The 19,584-nt window shown below is 40.1% G+C and overlaps 1 protein-coding gene across 2 annotated transcripts in view; it reads left to right on the top strand.

Moving 5' to 3' along the window:
* Nucleotides 1-19,584, top strand: part of astn2 (astrotactin 2) — a 325,617-nt gene that overhangs the window by 266,852 nt on the left and 39,181 nt on the right. For both annotated transcript variants that reach the window (XM_023961099.2, XM_078956323.1), the window contains 3 exons: nt 1,081-1,424; nt 12,003-12,136; nt 14,677-14,825. In XM_023961099.2, the coding sequence (XP_023816867.1) occupies nt 1,081-1,424; nt 12,003-12,136; nt 14,677-14,825 (627 nt within the window). The remainder of the gene's footprint in view (nt 1-1,080; nt 1,425-12,002; nt 12,137-14,676; nt 14,826-19,584) is intronic.

The raw sequence follows: 19,584 nt of genomic DNA, 5'->3' as shown, positions 1-19,584 counted from the left end.
TTTTCTATGAAGGTTTTTCTTCATTATGTAGTGAACATTTTCTTCAGGCTAACCTAATATTTTACCCTCAACGATACAAAGGCATGCATTTACAAGTTTATGTCATGCCAACTCTTTCCTGCACTTGGAGCTTTTAAATTAGAGTTGTAAGTAAACACATCATTCAAAGACAACTTTTAAAGAAAAGTTTAATACTTTAAATCTTTTTTGGTCTTTGACGTTAACTTTTATGACAGTTATTGATATAAGGAAATTGAGTCATTAAAAAAAATATTTCAATTACTCACAACCCTACTTTTATAGACCACTCGTACCTTTTCAAATGAGAATAGTTGTTTGAATGATCTCACATTCTAACAAATTTGTTAAAAAGAATATTAACGTTATTTGTCCTAATCTATTGTAGTTTGAAAAGTGTCAAGTGTTTTTTTTTGTTCCTTTGAATTTCTGTTGCCCTAGAATGTGTGCACTAATGTCAACAATCAATCCATGTGTGTTTGTTTATGTGAGCGAGGTTTGTGCTTGTAACTCTGAAAATGCTGCGTTTGTGTATTTATTAGGGTTGAATTTGAGTTCTTTATTCAAACACAGAAAAGATTGATTAACCTACATAGCATGTATGATTTGTAGGTAACATTACCCCAGAAGTTCACATTGCCATATTTTGCAGAAAAACATTTCTTACGCTTGTGGTTTTTCTCCAAATTTTGCAGTCTAGACTGGCAATTTGTCACGTCTCTCTGTTGCGGTATTTCCTACGTCAAAGTTATAAGAGTGCAAGCCTTTTCATCATTTTGGATTATTTCAAAATAAAGGGTTGGGTGTTCACATGGTACCACTTGTTTTTTTTGTCTTTAGTTTTTGCTTTAAAAAGACAGCTAAAAAGCAAATTTGTTCTCTATTTTCTATATAAATATATGTATAAATATAAAAAAAAAAACATAATTTTTTTTATCTTAAATATTGTACAGCTAAAGAGTTTTTTTTTAAATAAAATAACTTGATCCTGTGACACTACCACTGTTGAAATGACTGAAAGCCATTGTTGTAGTTATTCTGTATCTTCACATTTTCTTCCAGATGCAACAGAGCAGGGAGCTGGAACCGGAGGGCGGCGTGATCTTAAGTCAATCCCCTTCATCAGCTACCTCTCAGGTCTGCAGAAGAGTCAGCTGTTGTCTGACGACATGGTCAACGGTGTGGAGATCCGCTGCGAAGAAAAGGGCAGCTGTCAGGCTGGCTGCCATCTGTGCCATCACCAGGCTATCCCAGGTGGAGGAGGAGGAGGAGGAGCAGGGGTGTTGGGAAGGGGCCGCGGGGGTGACAGGAAGAGCGGAGAGCAGCCGTCCCCCACTCCTGTCCTGCTGGAGGTCACTCGTGTCGTGCCCCTTTACAGCCTGGTCCAAGACAACGTCACCAGAGAGGTGAGAATGGAAATCTCGGAAACAGGAAACTACGTGTGCACGTTTGCAGGTGGACATGTGAATGGAGAGGGGCAACCGAGAGCACCCAATGACGAAGGATGAGTCATCTCACTGGAAAAAAAAAAAAAAAACTCAGAAAAACAAAAACTTGCAGAAACTTTCTCCTATTTTACTTTCACTTATGATAAAGTTTTAAAATAAACTTTAAATATTTACTTTGAATATTCTCTTCTTTCAGCAATTATCTGCTGCAACTAGATCCGGCCCCCTCTAGATGGCATGAGTTAGTTAGCTTTGACCATCGTGGAGCAGTACTATAATACAGAACACAGAAAAGATGACATCATAGTCTCCTCCAGTAGGGAAGTCGACATGTATATGTGTGCATGAAATATATGTTTATCTGTGTCTAAACAAGCACAGCCAGCTGAATGAAATATCAGCTTAATGACCACACACTCCGTTTCTGATTCGACCTGTATGGGAAATATTTGGATAAATCATATCAGATTTGCTTTCCAGAAGCTAATTTAGGAAGAGGCTCTGGATTCACTTGACATTTAGTTGACCACATTTTGCCCTGCTTGGGCTTGGTTTTGTGTTCGGATAAAACACTCGCCGTGAGCATTTTTTCCCCATCCCGAAGCAAATGCAGGCAAAGTCACCTCCAACACACACATACACAGGGTATAGTGGCTTTGTGCTCTCCTTAAATAAGTATGTGACTGTTATATCATGAGAAATGTGCATTTGTTTACATGTAGGTCCATTTGAAGTGTCATGTACGTGTATGACATAGCAAGCACCACCGTCTTGAAGAAGAAGTCGATAACAGACGGCCCATAATGAGCCTCGTCAATACCTAAACATTTGGAAGAAAGACATTTCTATTTTCCCAGTCTTCCAAACACATCTCCTTCTCTCCCTCCCAATCCACCCTGTGGTCTTCTGGGGACTTGGAGAGTTAGATGTACGAGGAAGAGGAGGAGGAGGAGGGCTAGACTGCAGTGGATCTCTCTGTCGAGCCCTTCTGAGGTAGCTTGAGACAGGATTATTAGCTTCTTATTGATGTCATCGACCTCTGGGAAGGGAGGGGAGTCCATCGCTCTGCTCCTCCTTTTCTCGCTTTCTCTTCTCTTCTTGGCCACAGGTGCTGCAAGTCAGAATGGCACATACATATATTGCATTAGAAACGAGCAGCATCCTGCCCGTCAACACGCACACAGCAGCCGTCTGTGTCACATGCACAATTTTGCGCGCGACTATCTTTCTACTCGGCTGGCTCTATCGGGAAGAACAGCTGCCATGTGCAAAAAGCTCTCTCCGAAATGAGCTGCTTCTTCTTTTACCTTAAGTCCATGGAAGCAATCAAAATAGAAGCTTAGTGGTCAAGTTTATGATTTGGTGGCCTGAGATTGTATCAATATGTGCACCTATTTGGGTGGATGTGTCTGCGTAAGCCCACAGTCTGGCTTCAACAGAGCTTTGAGCCCATCTTTAGCTCCTTTACTCTGTCCTTTCCAACTGACTTCTTTAACAGACCTCGCCCCGACTGCCTGACTGTTTGACAGAAAAACTATGTTGGGTTCACATCTATTGCATGTTAAGCCTTAGGGGGGATTTAATTTGCCATTTTTGTTTAAACAAAAACTAGGAATAAACATGAGAAAGCGATTAAAACGTAAGCATTGCATCTGTGTGTGAGTTTTACCATTCTCTTTGTGGCTTTCTCACTGTTGAAAATTGATTATGAAAAGACAATGAGGAAGACCGACTCAATCGGGTTGACAAACATGATTATCCGAGTGACACATGCATTAAATATACTAGCATGAGTGTCTTGTGTCCAATTTGAAAAAAAAAATACTATTTCAAATGTTTTTTATGTAAAAATCATTTAACTAAACTCAGATAATTAGCTTCAAACTGACCGGACATCATTTAAAGATTTATGTCATCCCAACTCTTTTAAATTCTCAAGACATCAACCCATTGACCTATTTTGTGTTTATTCTAAAATTTCAGTGAATAAATGAAGGATCGTTCGGGAAGTGGGGTCATGTGAGAGCTTTTTGCCTTTTACGAATACTAACCAATGAGTAGTGTTTTTTAAGCATACAATTGAATTTGTTTATTTTTCCCTCAGTGGCATTTGTGGTGGATTTACAGCTCCCTCGTTACCCCTAGTCATCTGTAATTATTATGTGTTGCACTTTTGAGAATTGTACTTCACTTTATTTTGTCTTGATTGTAAATATTTCCTTCCTGATTTGTTCGACTTTGATTTAAACTTGTTCTGGACTTAAATTTGACTGGGCCTATAGCTGGGAAATTGAATTGGACTTGACTGAACCTGATGCACCCATGCATATGCACACATGCGGGACAGCGACTCTTACAGATTGTTCTGATGCCAAGGAAAAATACCTTGGTCCATAAATATATAGGCGTTTGCCTGTGCTGCTTGCCAGTAATTCCGTGGCCTGTGTGGCTGTGACTGAATTATGGCAAGCCTTTTCAACAAATTGGTTGTGAGTCTAATGGGTCAGACTGCTCTGTATCCTCCAAAGGTGCTGCCATGTTCCCCATCAGTGCTGCAGCCCAAATATGCCTTCTCCAACAATCTGGATGAACTTGATGACACCTTCTATAGCAGAGGAGCGGACCAAAAAAGGGAACCTCAGTTCATTTTTTTTGCCAAAGTGACTGATTGGAAAAGTTGAGGGGCAGCTTTGGTCCTGCTGAGCAATTAAATGTCATCTGGGAACTTTAAATGTTTACACAAATCTGATGACAAAGAATACTTTGGTATACTTCTGTAAATATGCCGTTGCTCTCTTCAGGAATGAGATCATCAATAAACCAAAATCCATGAGTTCACTTGGCATCTGTTGATGGCTGAGCAACAACTGAACCGCCGCAGTGCTTGACAGATGAGGTGATGGGTCATGAGCTCTTTGTTGTTTGACCACACTTTCCTCCAACTGTTACTTCAACACACGAGGACTTCTTTTGTTGTTGTTCTTTTGTCATTCCATACATCTCTGTCTCAGAACTCTGCCATTAACAAAGAGAGAAGCAATGGCTTGAAAAAAAAACAAGACCCTGAAAACAAAAGCTAGCCAAGACAAACATGCATTTTTAATAGACCAAACTGAAACGACATCTTTATTCGTGCTCACCCAAATACTTGGTTTCATCAGATTGACCTCTTTTCCCTTCCCCAAAGAGAAGTTCTAGAACACTAAAACTTTCTTTGTACTAACTGTACCTGCATTTGTTTATGGGAATCCTTTGCATAAAATAAATTGCAATTTAAGTTTTTAGACTTAGAGTGTCACAAAAAAGGCAGATGGCTGGTTCCTTTTGCAGCAGGTTAATTAGCTCAGCTAAAAATTTACAAAGGAAAGTCAGGGTCAGGCAGGCAGAGGTCGATGATGAGCATGCCAGCATCAGAGGAGACAGAGGAGCAGTCAGGATCCAGGCGAGATTCGGGGCAGGTGGCAGAAAAACGAAGTCTAAGACAAAACAAGGTCAGGAAAGCAGAAGATCAGGTCTAGGTGTAACGCTCCGTAATGCAGGCAGAGTTGCACAAACAACGCTGAGGGTATGTCTGAATTCCCTCTCTAACCCCTATATAGTGCACTATATAATGCCTTCACCATTTTGTTGGGCTGTCTGAATCTACAATTCCCAAATCCAGTGCCCTGGAAATGTCCCTTCGTCTCTGCGAAAAACCAATGTGCATCAATGCTCACTAGATCGGCGAATACAGACCACAATGCATTGGGTCTGAACATTTTTTACCCATAAATGTATTTAAATGTATTTTTTTGATAAACCACCAATGTTTTTATCTTCAGAAGACAGTAGACTCATAAATAACAGTCGCAAAAGGCTCATATTAATTAAATTTTAACTTTGTGAAACCGATGAAAAAGTAGTGAGCATGGTGTCTGAATTGCTTTTAAAATTCACTGCACTACATAGCCGCACTGTGCCGTTTTTGAGTAGTTAGGGGTTGGGGTGGGAATTCAGACACAACCTGAGATAGGTTCAGTGCAGTGCTTAAGTATGCTATGATTGATTTGGAGAATGAGAGTCAGGTGTGCAGCACAAAGAAACTGCACGCTGGGGTTGCTGGGAGATGTAGTGCGTCCCGAACTCTGGTTATGGTTCCCGCCGATGACCAGAGGGGGAGACAGAGCTCTGACTTCTGACAAGCAGACACGGTTTTTAGCTGTCACTCATAACAACCCCATTGAAAATTGTAAATCTCCCTTTAGATTGGAGTCCCAGATTTTTTTTTTTTTAGTTTATACTTAAATGAAAACCAGCAGGTCAAAAAATATAATTGTGGTTCTTAAAGACTATTAGTCAGTTTGCTAGAACCTTTTATATAGGGGGGCGGGAGGGGGGCAGAAGACTTTGGAAAGGTGGCAAATGAGGACAGCAGAGTGGAAGGCCATTACTATTAAAAGGTTAAAAAATATTTTTTTTGAAACTGCTTTATTATTATTGTTGTTGTTAATATTTAAACAGCAGACATTTTTCTGATGTGCAATTTCTAATGCTAAAAGATAAAAGTATTGATGATTTCTTAATCTTTGTTAATAATGAGTCCAATATTGACTCAAAGGTTGGAGGTCAAGTGGGGGGGGGGGGGGGGGGGCTTCTTGCTGGGGGGTAGTTGCCCCACTTGCACGCCCCCCCCCTCCAGCGTACTGCTATTAATTGTTATTATTGGAATTTAATCTTTCTGTTGAGGAAAAACTATTCATGTTTTATTGGACTCACATTTAAAATAAAATAAATAAATAAATACATAAAAAACATTTGTTTGGTGTCCCTGTAACTTGTGACTGGCTTTTAAAAATTAAGTGTCTATCATTATTTACAAATGTTAAAATTCCATTTCTGTAAAAGCATGCTTTGAGTAATTATCAGCTGAACATTTCAGATCAGCACTTTTTGTGATCTAATGAAAAGTTTTATTCCCAGAACATCTCTGCCTTGTCTTTTCATTTATGGTAGATTCAGGGCTCCAGACTGCGAGCAATTGGTCGCATTTTGCGACCAAAATTTGAGAGTGTGCGACTGAATTTTACATCCAGTCGCACATGCGCGACCAGTAAAATTGCCTCCCCCACCCTTCGTATTTTTTATACATTAAACGTGGAAGGGGCACGTCAATGATCAATGAAATAATTAATGAGACGCAAGCGCACACGGCACAGGCAGAGACACACACTCGCGCACATACTCATGAAACGCGAGCACGTACACTCTCGCGTGATGCCTGTGTGCGAGGCGGCCACTGCGTGTGAGAAGAAAAGGGACAGCCACTGTGAGTGGCTAAAATGCGTGTAGGGGGAGGGGCCTAGAGATAATCGAGTGCGCGTAAACATCTGTGGGAAGGAAACGGAGAGACAAATATCAAAACCTGATATGTGCGTCTGAGCTATGAGCAAGCGAACTATTGATTCGTTCTTCCCACCTGCGGCTAGTGTACCAGTGCCAGAGTGTACAGCAGGGGTCTCAAACTCGCGGCCCGCGGGCTATTTGCGGCCCCCAAGATGATATTTTGCGGTCCCCGCCTTAATATGAAGGTTTAATGTTACTGCAGCCCGCCAGTTTTAATGAATGACATTTTTTCATTGTCGTGCGCGAAGCTGACCAACCAATCACAGTGGGGTAAATGACTCTTGGGGGCGGGACAATGACATGGCTTGAAAGCAGGAAACCTGACAGCCCCCTCCCCGGACCACATTAAGGAGTTCCTTACTTTCCTTTAGAACGTATTTATTCGCTCGTAATTTTCTAAATACATGCAGTCCGTGCTGAACTTTTCTCTGGGCCGCACAGACCCGGAGGAAGGTTTAGGTTTTGGTTACGGTTACGGCGGCGCATAAAACGGTCCTGCGCGGTTGTTACGGCAGCACACCGCTCCCGCGGGAGTCGGGTCAGCTGAGGAGAATAAATGTCCCACACCTACATGCGTGACAGCTAACGGGGCTTGAACTTTAAACACGTGCGAGCAACAACAACATTAGTTTTAGGCACACTGAAAATACGTGGGGAAAATGCAACGATAGACGTGTTTGAGATGAACCAGCGGCTCGCCTAGATCGTTGGGGAGACGGGGGGGGGGGGGGGGGCTGTGAGATGAAAGCGAATCTGCAGCAAGACTGAAGGAGGACAGGAAATTGGAATTGTCCTTAACATTCAATTTAGTTTTAATATTCTTCTCCCCCTTAGTATGATCTGTGTTATTATATATTTTATGATTATTTTAATGTTTTGTGATGTATGTAGCCTTTTTTTAATGAATTGGTATTTTAAATTATTTTAATTAATCACTCCACTACAAAAACCATCAGGACACATGTCCCATAATGCATTGTTTTGTAGTCTGTAGGGCAGCTTTCAGTCAGTTCAGTTTCCAGCTGTGTCCGGGTAGGTTTGCCCCTTGCCCCACCCCTTTCTCGATTGACAGTTGATGTTGGAGCAAAAACAAAAATATGTCACACACCAGGTGATCTGTGCAGCGTTGAGTCCACCTGGGTGATCTCAAACACGCTTATTGTGCATCTTGGCTGCACCTATTTGGTGTCACAAAGATAAATTTGTACTGTCATGACAGTGATGCTTTTGTTTTGTTGCATCTTCAAAAGTGCAGAATAAAATGTGACACTGAATTTGAAACAGCACATTGTAATTTCTGCATCTATTATTAAATTATGTATTAGTAATACAGTGGAAATTAGTAGATTTGGTTAGAATGTTGATTTACGGTATGCGCCCCTAAATTTTCTGGTTGCGCCCCTAAAATTTTCAGTTAGGGGCCACTGTGCTCCTAGTGAAAAAAGTTAGTCTGGAGCCCTGTAGATTATTAAACAACATTGCAAACCCTCTTGTACAGCCAAAGCATCTTTTATATCCTCGTCAAAACCCACAAAGCATTTATTATATTAGCAGGAGCAAAGGTTTTCCACACAACTGAACCAACAACCCGGCAAAATTTTCAAGCAATATTGCAAAGTACCCTGTATGATGTTTAAGTGAACCGTTTATAAAGGTATTATGATTCCATTATAGAATTGTACTGCCAGTTAGAAACAGATTCACTTTTGGATAAAGTGGATCATAACTCCATCTCTGCATCTTTCATGTCCACATACAGTCCACATACAAAAAAACTAACATCCAAGGGACAATTTAAAGTCTCCAACCAACCTGTGATGGATCATCCATCCATCCATCCATTTTAAGAACCAACTTAATCTCTTTTGGGGTCATGGGCATCCTGGGGCTAACCTGTTGGGCAAAGGCAAGAAATCCCCTGAACATGCCACTAGTCTGTTGCAGGGCCAATGCATTTAAATTCCAAATGAAGACAGTTTGAACAAGAGATTAACATGCTTCACCACTCACATTTGAATAATATTACATGTTGTCAGACAGATATTCCGAAAGCTCAACAGTATTTTGAATTTGTGTGTGTGTGTGTGAGAGGGGGGTGTTGTGAGACACGGCAATCCCCTGTCAACCTTTGGGCGAACCAAACCTCCAGCTGCCCCCAGTATCCCATTTCCTGGAAGTACATACTTCTTATAAGGTTCCTAGAAGCAGCCCATTGGCTCCTTCGTTAACACCGTTACCCTTGAAAGATTGCAAGGCCACATAAATGCAATGGTGTGCGTGTGTGCACACTTGCATGCTCACACACCCGCATTGATGATGTACTGTGTGTTCTGACTTAGACTCAACCAACACTGGTGATTATCTTATAAATCAATACTGTGGGCCAGCTGGCCAGTGTTTTTGTGTATTAGCCTCTGAATACGGACAGTAATTCAGTCAGCATAGACTAGACAAACAGATTAATACATTAAAAGGTCACAATGGCCTAATCTGCCTTCTTGTAAGTTACGACAGGATTCTACAAAAGTGAAAGGTCTTCACTGTGTTTTGGTGCCAGTGAGTCTGCAGAATCCAAATGACGTCAAGACTTGCAATTTGTGCTGCCGGAATTGTTGTTGATGCTTATTGGTCCTGCTCTTCATTGGTCTTGGCTGATGTGCAACGCAAGAAGTGATTACATTTCAGCTTAATTCATTCACTACTTTTAAGGTTACTGGAGATGAATTGCAGGAAATTGGCCTAGTGTTTAAGTTTGTCAAGCACTGATAGATTACTTTTCTAATAAATTGGCCCTACTGTACAACATGAAGGTAAATAAAAAAGTTTGTAAAAAATCAAACAGTAGTTCCAAAGAAATACGTGGATCACCACTGAATTTGTAGGATTGGAGTCTGTAGTGTTCTGGGAATAGAACCTTATGTCCTTTTCTTTTCAGCTTTACTGGACCTATTGGTGCTGCATCCTTTCTGTTTTTTAGTTTTGTTATTTCTCTCAAAAAAAAGTTTTTTCTTTTGTACCTCCATGGTATGTGTCTGTCTTCACTTTCACACATGTAACACGTTGAAATTCTACATTCATTTATTAACTAATTCCATTTTCCCCTACCTTGTTGTAAACTTAAATTTTCTGTTAAACCTCCAATACCTTCCTTTCCAAACTCAGCCACCCACTTCCCATCTCAGTCCCTAAACCGCAATTAGATTCCCTGTTTACCCAGTGGAGACTGGCATGCATTACTTTTCAAACATAAACACAGTGGTAATCGCTTTGTCTGTTTTTCACATGTGCAGTCATGCAATCAAGCGCACAGACCCATATGGGGTTTTTCTAGGAATCTGATGGTGGTAAACGCATGGCAGTTTTGTGGTCTTCCCGTCTATTGCCCTTTGTGTTGGAGGTCATTTCTCATTTCTCATAGACCCTGAGTTTGGAGTTTTTTTTCTTTTCTTTTTCTCTGTGGCCTGCTTCCTATTGACATGAAGTGGTGAGATTACTGCCGGTGTTGTTTTCCAGCAGCAGCCAGCCACATGGGTACTGGCAAATGGGGAATGTTGTAACTTTTTTCAGTTTTCCATGGTGTTATTATATGGCTACTGATTACAGTCCGTGCCTACCCTCCTGTAATGACTTCTCATTCAGCGGGCTCATTTAGACGGGCTTGCATTGGAGGATATGCTGTTTAATGAGAAAGCTTTGACTGCTGAGGGATCCTCCCTACTGTTAGGCAGGGGATTGCTTTAAGAGTTGAAAGTCTCATTCTTTCACACAACCTTGCTTCCTTTTTCATATTATGGATTTTTTTTCTTTACTGTCCTATTTTCTATGGTCTCAACACCCTCACCCTCCTTCTTCTTCCCTCTGCTCATTTGCATTTTTGATGCACTTTACCTTCGGAGAAAATAAAAAGGTTTTGAAAGAAGTCTGTTCTGAGAAATCTCTCTTGAACTTTCTCTTACAACATACAACTATGATAAACGCTATTGTCAGTTTTTAAGGTCATACTCAAATCTGTTCTTTCATGTCATGGGCATAAACAAAATATTTTCAAATACTGTTCAGTTAATCAGCAGACAGCAGAAACCCTACCCTGAACTGTGGTAATCGATCATTAATTGCAATCAGTTCGGTTCCCTTAGAGATATATTGTCATCTCTATAGTTTCTGGTAAAAGACTGAATGACATGGTGCATTGGTACAAAGGAGTGGCTCTTCCTTGCTGTTTTTTAGAAGCCTGGCACCCAATGATAATGCTCTTGCATGATTCCTGCTTCCAGTTTACGTAAGCATGATCAAGCACAACTCTAAAGTAGTATGCATGAGGCAGCACTGCCAGCCAGTTAGAGCACATAAATAACGGCAAATGCCATTGATCCATAGTGTGACAGGAGAAGGTAGAGTGCTTGTGACTCCTTTGAACTCCCTCTATATCATGCTCGTGACTTTAGAAAAGGCTCTGACATTATACTTTATTGCTTTGAGGGTTATATTGGCATTTTGCTGCCTTTTAAAGGATGACTGAGCTTCTGCCTATTTTTTTCTCTCTTTTGCTCATTAATGAAGTAGCACAAGGAGATCTTAGGAGATGATGTCACCACTTCACTCACTTCCCTCCCCCTCCACTCCCTTCACATTCAGACATACAGCGACGCTGACAGAGCTTGCAAAGAAAAGCATTAAAATTAAGGAGGTAAGAACTGACATAGCTCTCACATCCCTATCATAAATGTCACAGAGCGTCTATGATATCAGATTGCTAGCTTGTTGATGGTACCAAGGTGTTCCTGTCTTCCGGTAATTGGGAAAGGTGGGAATGAAAAGGTCAGTGTCCAGGGGAGGGGGGGGGGGGGGGGTTGGGGGGCTTCATATATTTGTAGCTCCACTCCCCTCTTCTGTCTTAAGACCGGCTTTAAGGTGTGGGCCTTTTAACTGGACACTTCATGTTGTAAAAATAGTAGGACCACACTTGCCAGTTATTTTAGGGAACAATCAAAAGGTAGTGAATATGTCAATTAAAGGTCATCATTAAAAAAATGAGTTGGATTTGAGAGAGTAGAGAGGGCAAATTGGGCTGAGACGGAAGATGAGGGATGGGGTAAGCATATATGGACATTTTTAAAAGATAATTGCATTTCTCTCACCTGTTATCCATTGCAGGCCTTCAAGAGCGCCACGATGAGCTCATACTGGTGTGCTGGAAGGGGCGATGTCATTGATAACTGGTGTCGCTGTGACCTGAGTGCCTTCAGCATCGATGGCCTGCCTAACTGCAGTCCCCTTAGGCAGCCAATGTAAGTGTGAGGTGACATGAGGACACAGAGGATGTCTGGGTACCGATGCACATGGATATAAACACACAAACACACCATCCTCTGTTGATTCCTAAGAGATTTGGGAATGCTGTAGACAGAATACCGTCCCAAAAGATCTAATAACTGTCAGGCGGCTCTTACACTGCTGTGAAAAGAACATACTCTGGCTCAAGGTGTTCTAATAATACTCCTGAGGCATTTGTGAGTCATCCACTCCAGCCATTGTTTCCATGAGAACTTCTGAAATGAAACAGGAAGTTGAAATTGTAAGACCCAAAAAGCTACATTTACTTAGAAAAATAAATTAAAATCTTCTCTTTAGCCAATCCTATTTACAGCCATGAAACTGTTAACATGCACACAAAATATTCGTTCATTATCTGCTTTCTCAAGTTATTGGATTTTTAAAGTGACGTGTAGACAGGATAATCCAATGTCCTTCATTTAATAATGGCAGTTCTCCGATAGTGAGATATCAGATTAACACAGGGAGATTTCTCCCAGAGCTGCCAATACTTTCCGGCACAAATCCCACCTTCGTCTTACATATTTTGTCCATTTACATCTACGCGAGTGTACATTAAAAGCATTGGACAAAAATCATCTAATCAAGATATGGAGCCGGCAGTGGTGTTGGCAAGGCAACAGACGTGTCTTGCCGCATGCTACAAACAACGAGCAGCTTGTTTAATGAATTAATTTATTTTTTATATTAGTTCCCTCACTAACAGAGTTAGTTCTACAGCTGTCCTAAGACGTTTTTCAAAATAAATCCAATTATGGCTTGCTATGAAGATAAGGATTCTCCAAAGATCCCATTTCCATAGTCAATTTGCAGAAATCTGATTACTCCCATTCATCCAAATTCTTTGGGTATGTTTACAGGCTCATTTATACTGTTTATTTAGCCTTGAAACCTCACCTACCTTTGGTATAGATCATGTGATTTCTGGGGTGGGCTGAAATAGTTTAGGGTAATCGTTGGTCACCTATTGCACCGTAAACCTAAGATGCAAAAACCTAATCCCTGTTTCTTTATTATATTTTGGTTGTTCATGGTGGGAATTGTGCCTAAAGCTATGTTTGGGTTAGGTTTCCCTCTACAGTCTCTCCCATACAGAGGAAAGAAGAACTCTGGTAAGTGTCAGAAAAATAATGAGAGCTGTGTAAATTTGAGTGGCATGTTTAAGAGGACAGGCAGAACCTTTGCCTTTTAACACACTTGTTCCAGGCTAGACTGAAATGCAGACAAAATAAAATCTTGTTTCAAGAATTGGGGAAAAAAACCCTAACAATGAACACTGCTGGAGAACACGTGGCATTGGAATGCTGTTTTGTTCATAGTTGCAGCTTGACTTCTTTTTTAGCAAGATACACAAATTGTGGGGTGATTTCTGTTTCAAAGCAGCAGTTATCTGCTTTGAGATTTAAACACAAAATTTCCTCTGCACAAACAATATAAAATATAAAATGTGATATATATAAAACAGAGAAAAAAATAAGAAGAAGATTGCTGTTATAATTACCGTGTTTTTTGAACACTCTTGTGAGTTGCATCCCTGGTCAAACTATGCAAAAACACTTGTTCTCTGAAATTTTTAATTTAAATTATATTTTTACTTATTTAAATTTACCTTTAGTGAAAAAAAGATAGTTTATTCATACCGTATGAATGAATATTATCACAGCATTGTTGAGTTTCCTTTTTAACTACCCAGTGGCTTTTGTCCTGACTGAGAAACTTTCAACTAGTCTCCAATTGGTTTAAAGCATCTTAGCAATGATAAGCTTTTGGCAATAATCTCTTGATCAGTGAATGTGAGAAATCGCCTTCATCATCAATCTGGTCTTCACAGATTCTCTATGAGATGTAGTTCTGGACACGCTCAAGGCCAGAAAATATTGCTGTTCTTAATAGTTAACAACTTAGGAACAATTTTGGCCGCTAAGATCGTTCTTTTTGGGAGATATATTCCTGCCGAAGTTCAGGTTTTTCTGCAATCTGTACAATTATATATATGTATATATATATATATATGAAAGTTTTCAATTTCAGATACAGAAGATCAGGACTTTGGTGGATTTATGGATGCCACAAAAATGCTCTTTTTCCAGGGGCATTTTTCCATCTGTTCCTGATTCACAATGATTTGAACAAAGAAATCCTTAGAAAGGCAATTTGAGCTTAGTTTTCTTACTTTAGAGATGTATCTCCTCCATCAGGAGAAAAATGGCACATGAACATGTTACAACACAAATTTTATTGGAGTGGGTCTTAAACAAACAGATGGGAAACTGTGCAATGGTCAACTTGTGTAAAAAAGGCAATGATAATTGGTGTGTTTTAGGATAAATATAACAGAAACCAAAAAAATAAAATTTGATTTCTGTGCAAATTTGAGACTGGCAGATGGTGTTACCTAAAGATTGATTTAGGCACCTCATCTTTTTGCAAATTTGATTTGACCAGAGTCATTTCCAGCAACTGAGTTACTGTTTGCTTTGTTTTGTCCCATCAGTTTGCGCCTTGCCCCTCACCTGGAGCCCTCCAGCACAACAGTGGCGCTCGAGTGGGTGGACGTGGAGCCACAGATAGGCTGCAAAATTTCTGATTACATCCTCCAGCAAAAACGAATGGAGGATCCGTCCGAGGCAGATGTCTACACAGGTGCAAAAGTTAAAATTCAATCTTGACTCAACCCAATATCGTATTTGACTTACACCTATACATACCACACAGCAACTGAGTTATTTTTTTTTTGTTTTTAGAAGGAAAACATTGTTTGAAAAAAATGTACCATCACTGATAAATATTAGAAAACTCTTTCCGGAAGTTCAGATTTATTTTTAAACGAAACTAATAATGTGTTGAGGTGAAGACTTTTTTTCTGTTGTGTTTCTTTAAAGCAAAAGTCTATCAAAAGAGAAGAGTTGAAGTGCACTGAAAGTATAAATATGGTATAGTCTGTGAAACAATTTAAGGCCAGGGGAAGGCTGCACTGGGAGCAAATTAGGCAGAAGCTACAGTGTCGATACAGAACAGAAGCAGGAGCTTTGATTGCAGATGGGAGAAAATGACGTGGGGCAATTTATCAGGCACTATAAGGGGTGCTGACCATTGTGTTGGGGGTGAGGCATGGCGGTTGTCGTGATGATAGGCTCGGGTGAGTCAGGAGAAAGAGAGATGTAATAATGCTAGAGAAATGAGGTGGTCTGGAGGAAGCTGCTTTTAGACATAGGGAGGTATGGACAGGCCATCCATCACCCCTGGGAGGAGTGCTGATGAGGCGTGGGCACCGGCAAACACAGAGAGGGCAAAGACAGCTAGACACAGGCATGCTGGCAGAGGTGAGGTACGAAGGGGCAGATGGTGCGAGTGACTCACTGGGCCACAGCCAGCTATCACTGTAAATCATGTTGTCAGAGAGAGAAAGTATCAAATTAAAGTCATATATTCAAACTTTTTATTTTCTTTTTTCTGTTCTTTTTTTAAGGCATTTGGGAATTTGAAAAAACAAAACAAAAAACAACTATATCATAATATAACACATTTTGATCTATGGAGGTAAAACCTTAACTAAAAGATACCCAGAAATGTGTTCAAAATGTGGTCATGAAAAAGAAAACTAAGTGGAGAATTTATGATGTCATACCTGCGTTTTATGATGATGATAAATTGCTCTATGGACTTGGCAAACCAAATAAAACCAAAAAAGAGCAATTAGGAAATACCATACTCTCCCATTCACAATTACATCTTGCAAACACCTTTGGGGGGAAATAGATGATATACATTTTAAAAAGTCCAGTACAGCCTTTCAACATGGTCACCCTGTTTATACAAAGTGACAAACTCCAGAGTAACACAGTCATTCCCCTTAGGTCATTGCTTCATGCTTTTCTTCTCAGCTCCTGCCGTTCACAGACATGTACACATAAACAGTTTGCCCTTTGGAAGCTGCGAGTGAAACGATTTTTTTTCTTTTACCGTTGGCTCTGGAAAAACTTCAGTGAAGCAGTTTTGGGGATAAATACTTTGTGCAAGGGCAGGTAGGGGGCTTCGTGTAAAGTGTTTCTTCTCCGTTTTTTGGAATCATATTTTCCAAGACTTAAGGATGATTTGAAGCAGTGAAACTTTTTTTTAATAGAATTCTAAGAGCTGCTGCTCAGAACATATTCTAAGAGCTGCTGCTCTTAGAATATCATGCTGTGGAATTACAGTAAACCCATATTTGACAAATGTTGGAAAAGAACAATTTCATCCAAGTCTTGAGCCTTGAGCCTAGGAAGATTGTTGGTAGAATTTGGCATTTTATTAGGAAAAAATACTCACACTTAGCGCTTAGGTGGTACTAGCAGCTTTGAATTCATTCAAGCAACATTTTTATATCAGTTTGACTAGCATCTAATAGATTATAATTAGTAACAAAAGAGAGAAGAAGAGAAGAAAAAAATAGAGTTGACGATGTCATGTGTTCAGTGTAAGGGCAAGACCTGTTTCAGCTCCTGTTGGAATCACAAAAGACGAGGCTGCCTCCACATCTAGTAAAACTTTGTACTCTGGCTCAGGCTGGTGTCTGACAGACAAATAAGACATGAGTCCACAAACAGACACCCGTCCGTGAGTATGAGTCACACACGTTCAGCCGTGTGCACACTCATACAGATGGTAGACACAGTGTGTGGAGATTCAGAGGCTTGGATCTAGACCTCCTCTTGATTTTCAAAGTCATGTTGAAGTAGTTCAGCAGAACAGACAGTATCCTTTTGTATTGAGGGTCCAGCTGATGAATCGTTTGACAATAGGAATAGCTAAGCCCAAAAGTACAGCAGTTTGCATTTATGACGATAATTTAATTGTACTCTCCTCTCGCTGCTGTCAATTCAACAAAGGTGAAAATTAGAGGGGCAGTTTTAAAATGGATTAAATCTAAATACATATACTGTGAGCCAAATTGAAGTAACTATCTTTTTTTTAACGTATGACAATGTTTTCAATGGAATATCTGGAACCTGCTTTGATAAAACTGCAGCAGTTTTCGGATGGGTGGTGCTGGACGCCAAGGGAAATATGAAAGTAAACTTGGAATTTGCAACTTCCAAATGGGGGGAAAAGGGATTTAAGAAATGCTCTATCAAGAACTTTGATTTCTTTGCTTTAATCAATGGGGCAACAATGATCCTGCTCAAAAGCTCAAAAGCCTTAATCACAACGGCCCTTTCAGCTGGATATGGGCTGACAAGGTCATAGACCATTCAGTGAGCTTGAGTGGTCGTATACCGCTCAAATCTTTTTCTACAGACATGCTGAGAATGACAGGTTCTAGTCAAACTAGGACTTGTAAAGGAAGTTGATAGTTTAGTGGAAGACAAAGGAAACACTAACAAACTGTCACCCTGTCCACAATTAGCCCTGATGCTATCCAAAGGTACTGTATCTGTGCCATGCTCCAAGAAACTGTGGATGAGTCCATACACATAAAAAAAATTAAAAGTTGTTAAAAAAAACAACATAACCTGTAGGCTCGGCAACACGCCTTCAAGCGACCACTTTCAATAAATAGTCTACACAAATGCATGTACGTGCTTCCACGTTCAAATCGCAAGATTTGCATAATTCGAACTGTTTCGACATGTCGCACCGAGCCTCTTCACACTTTGAGTACATGCACGAGAATAGCAGTAGTGACAGTGTGAACACCATATGCTAAGATCATGTTCAAGAACCCCATTCAACGTGCTCTTGAACGCTAGACACATGCCCAGTGTGAGCGTAGCTTTACACATGTATATTTTGTGTTTGCAGACTTATCTGACAGATTAACCGTTCTAAATTGCTTTCAAGAAAAAATGTTTTTAAAGTTGTCTACTGTCCTGTCCTTGTTGTTGTCTGCTGATTGTCTGGGAAAGGTCTCGCCAAACATATGTGACACTGAGGACATGAGATCAAAGACCAAAGGGCTTCTTTAGTTTATTTTTTTACATTTGTGATTAAAACAGTTTACCTCAGTTTATTTGCTGTGAATCTCTTTAGGTAAATTGTGCACATCTTTTAAAATTTCCGCTGATAAATATCAGTAGATACATTGTGATTTAGGTACTAATCTCACCTTTTTCCTATGTGTGAGTTAGTTTAATAAAAGGTCCATAGTTTGATTATTACTTATGAAAAGAATATTTTCCATGTCTGGTTCTGAAATCCTCACACAAGCTGCATTTCAACTTTATTTTTGTAGGGTAGGCTGAAATGATGCAATGTGCCTCTCTTTTGCTGAAGGTTTCCTTCATTCATAGCGACTTCCTGCATGAATGAGTGCAATTACACCCTTTGGAAGTCTTTATGGTGAGCGCTGTTTTCTCTTTAAGCTCATTATCACAAACGATGAATATGTAAATCTTAATTCCCTGGTGATGTGAAAGTATATCACATCTCTGCTCAGTCTTGTTCTTGGAAATCTGTTTTCAGTATTCAATTCAATTCAATTCAATTTTATTTGTATAGCCCAAATTCACAACAACAGTTGTCTCGATGGGCTTCGTATCGGTAATTGAAAAAGTGGAACATAAAGTCAAAAGTATAATGAATACATAGAATTCAATAGGAAAACACTAAAATGAACTAACAAACTGACTAAACTAAACTGGCATCCCTGCCCTTAGACCCCCTTCGCGGTAAGGAAAAACTCCTAAAAAAAATGGATTCCGGAAAAAACGAAGAAACCTCAGGGGTGCCCACATGAAGGAGGGATCCTCCCCCAGGACGGACAGGCGATTTACCAGAACTCATAGAGAAGAATTAACTTATCTAAATCTACAACTACATATTTAAAGTCCAGCAGACGAGCTTCATCCACTGGTATAGTAATGCCAATGTCAAAACTTTTATTTTCCTCCATGTGTTTTTAGGAATGCCTCAGTTAGTCATCTCTCATATTGGGTAGTGCAATAAATATGTAGTACGACGCTGTCATAAGTGCATGCAACTTACATTAGCCTTAAGAAACCCTTAATGATACATTTACCATATAAATGACAATCACACATTTCATTGTCAATGGTGCCCAAACATGTCTCAAGGGAACTGCAAGACACTCCTCCCCTCCTCTCAAAATCTTCCTTGGCCACTCCTATCTACAACACAAAAACATGCAGTACGCAGAACCTTTAAAATGTTTTAGCTTAACTGCGGTGCTGCCGTGGTGCAGAGATAGAGTGGTTGACCGTGATCATTCTGGGCGTCCATGTGTCGATGTGTCCCTACAACCCTTCGCTGCTCCTGGTGGTTATACGTTGGCAACAATGTTGAGGAGTAAAAGTCAGTGTGCAGGGGTTTTGGGCCTTCTAAGAAGGTAGTAGTGCATTAAATGCACTGCAATATTTACAATTTCTGCCATTTCCATCATTTGCCATACAGACCAAAAAGTTCC

The sequence above is a fragment of the Oryzias latipes genome, chromosome 12, assembly GCF_053564925.1.
Source record: "Oryzias latipes strain Hd-rR chromosome 12, Olatipes_Hd-rR_3.1".
NCBI lineage: Eukaryota > Metazoa > Chordata > Actinopteri > Beloniformes > Adrianichthyidae > Oryzias > Oryzias latipes.
This window is presented reverse-complemented; position numbering and strand designations above follow the sequence as displayed.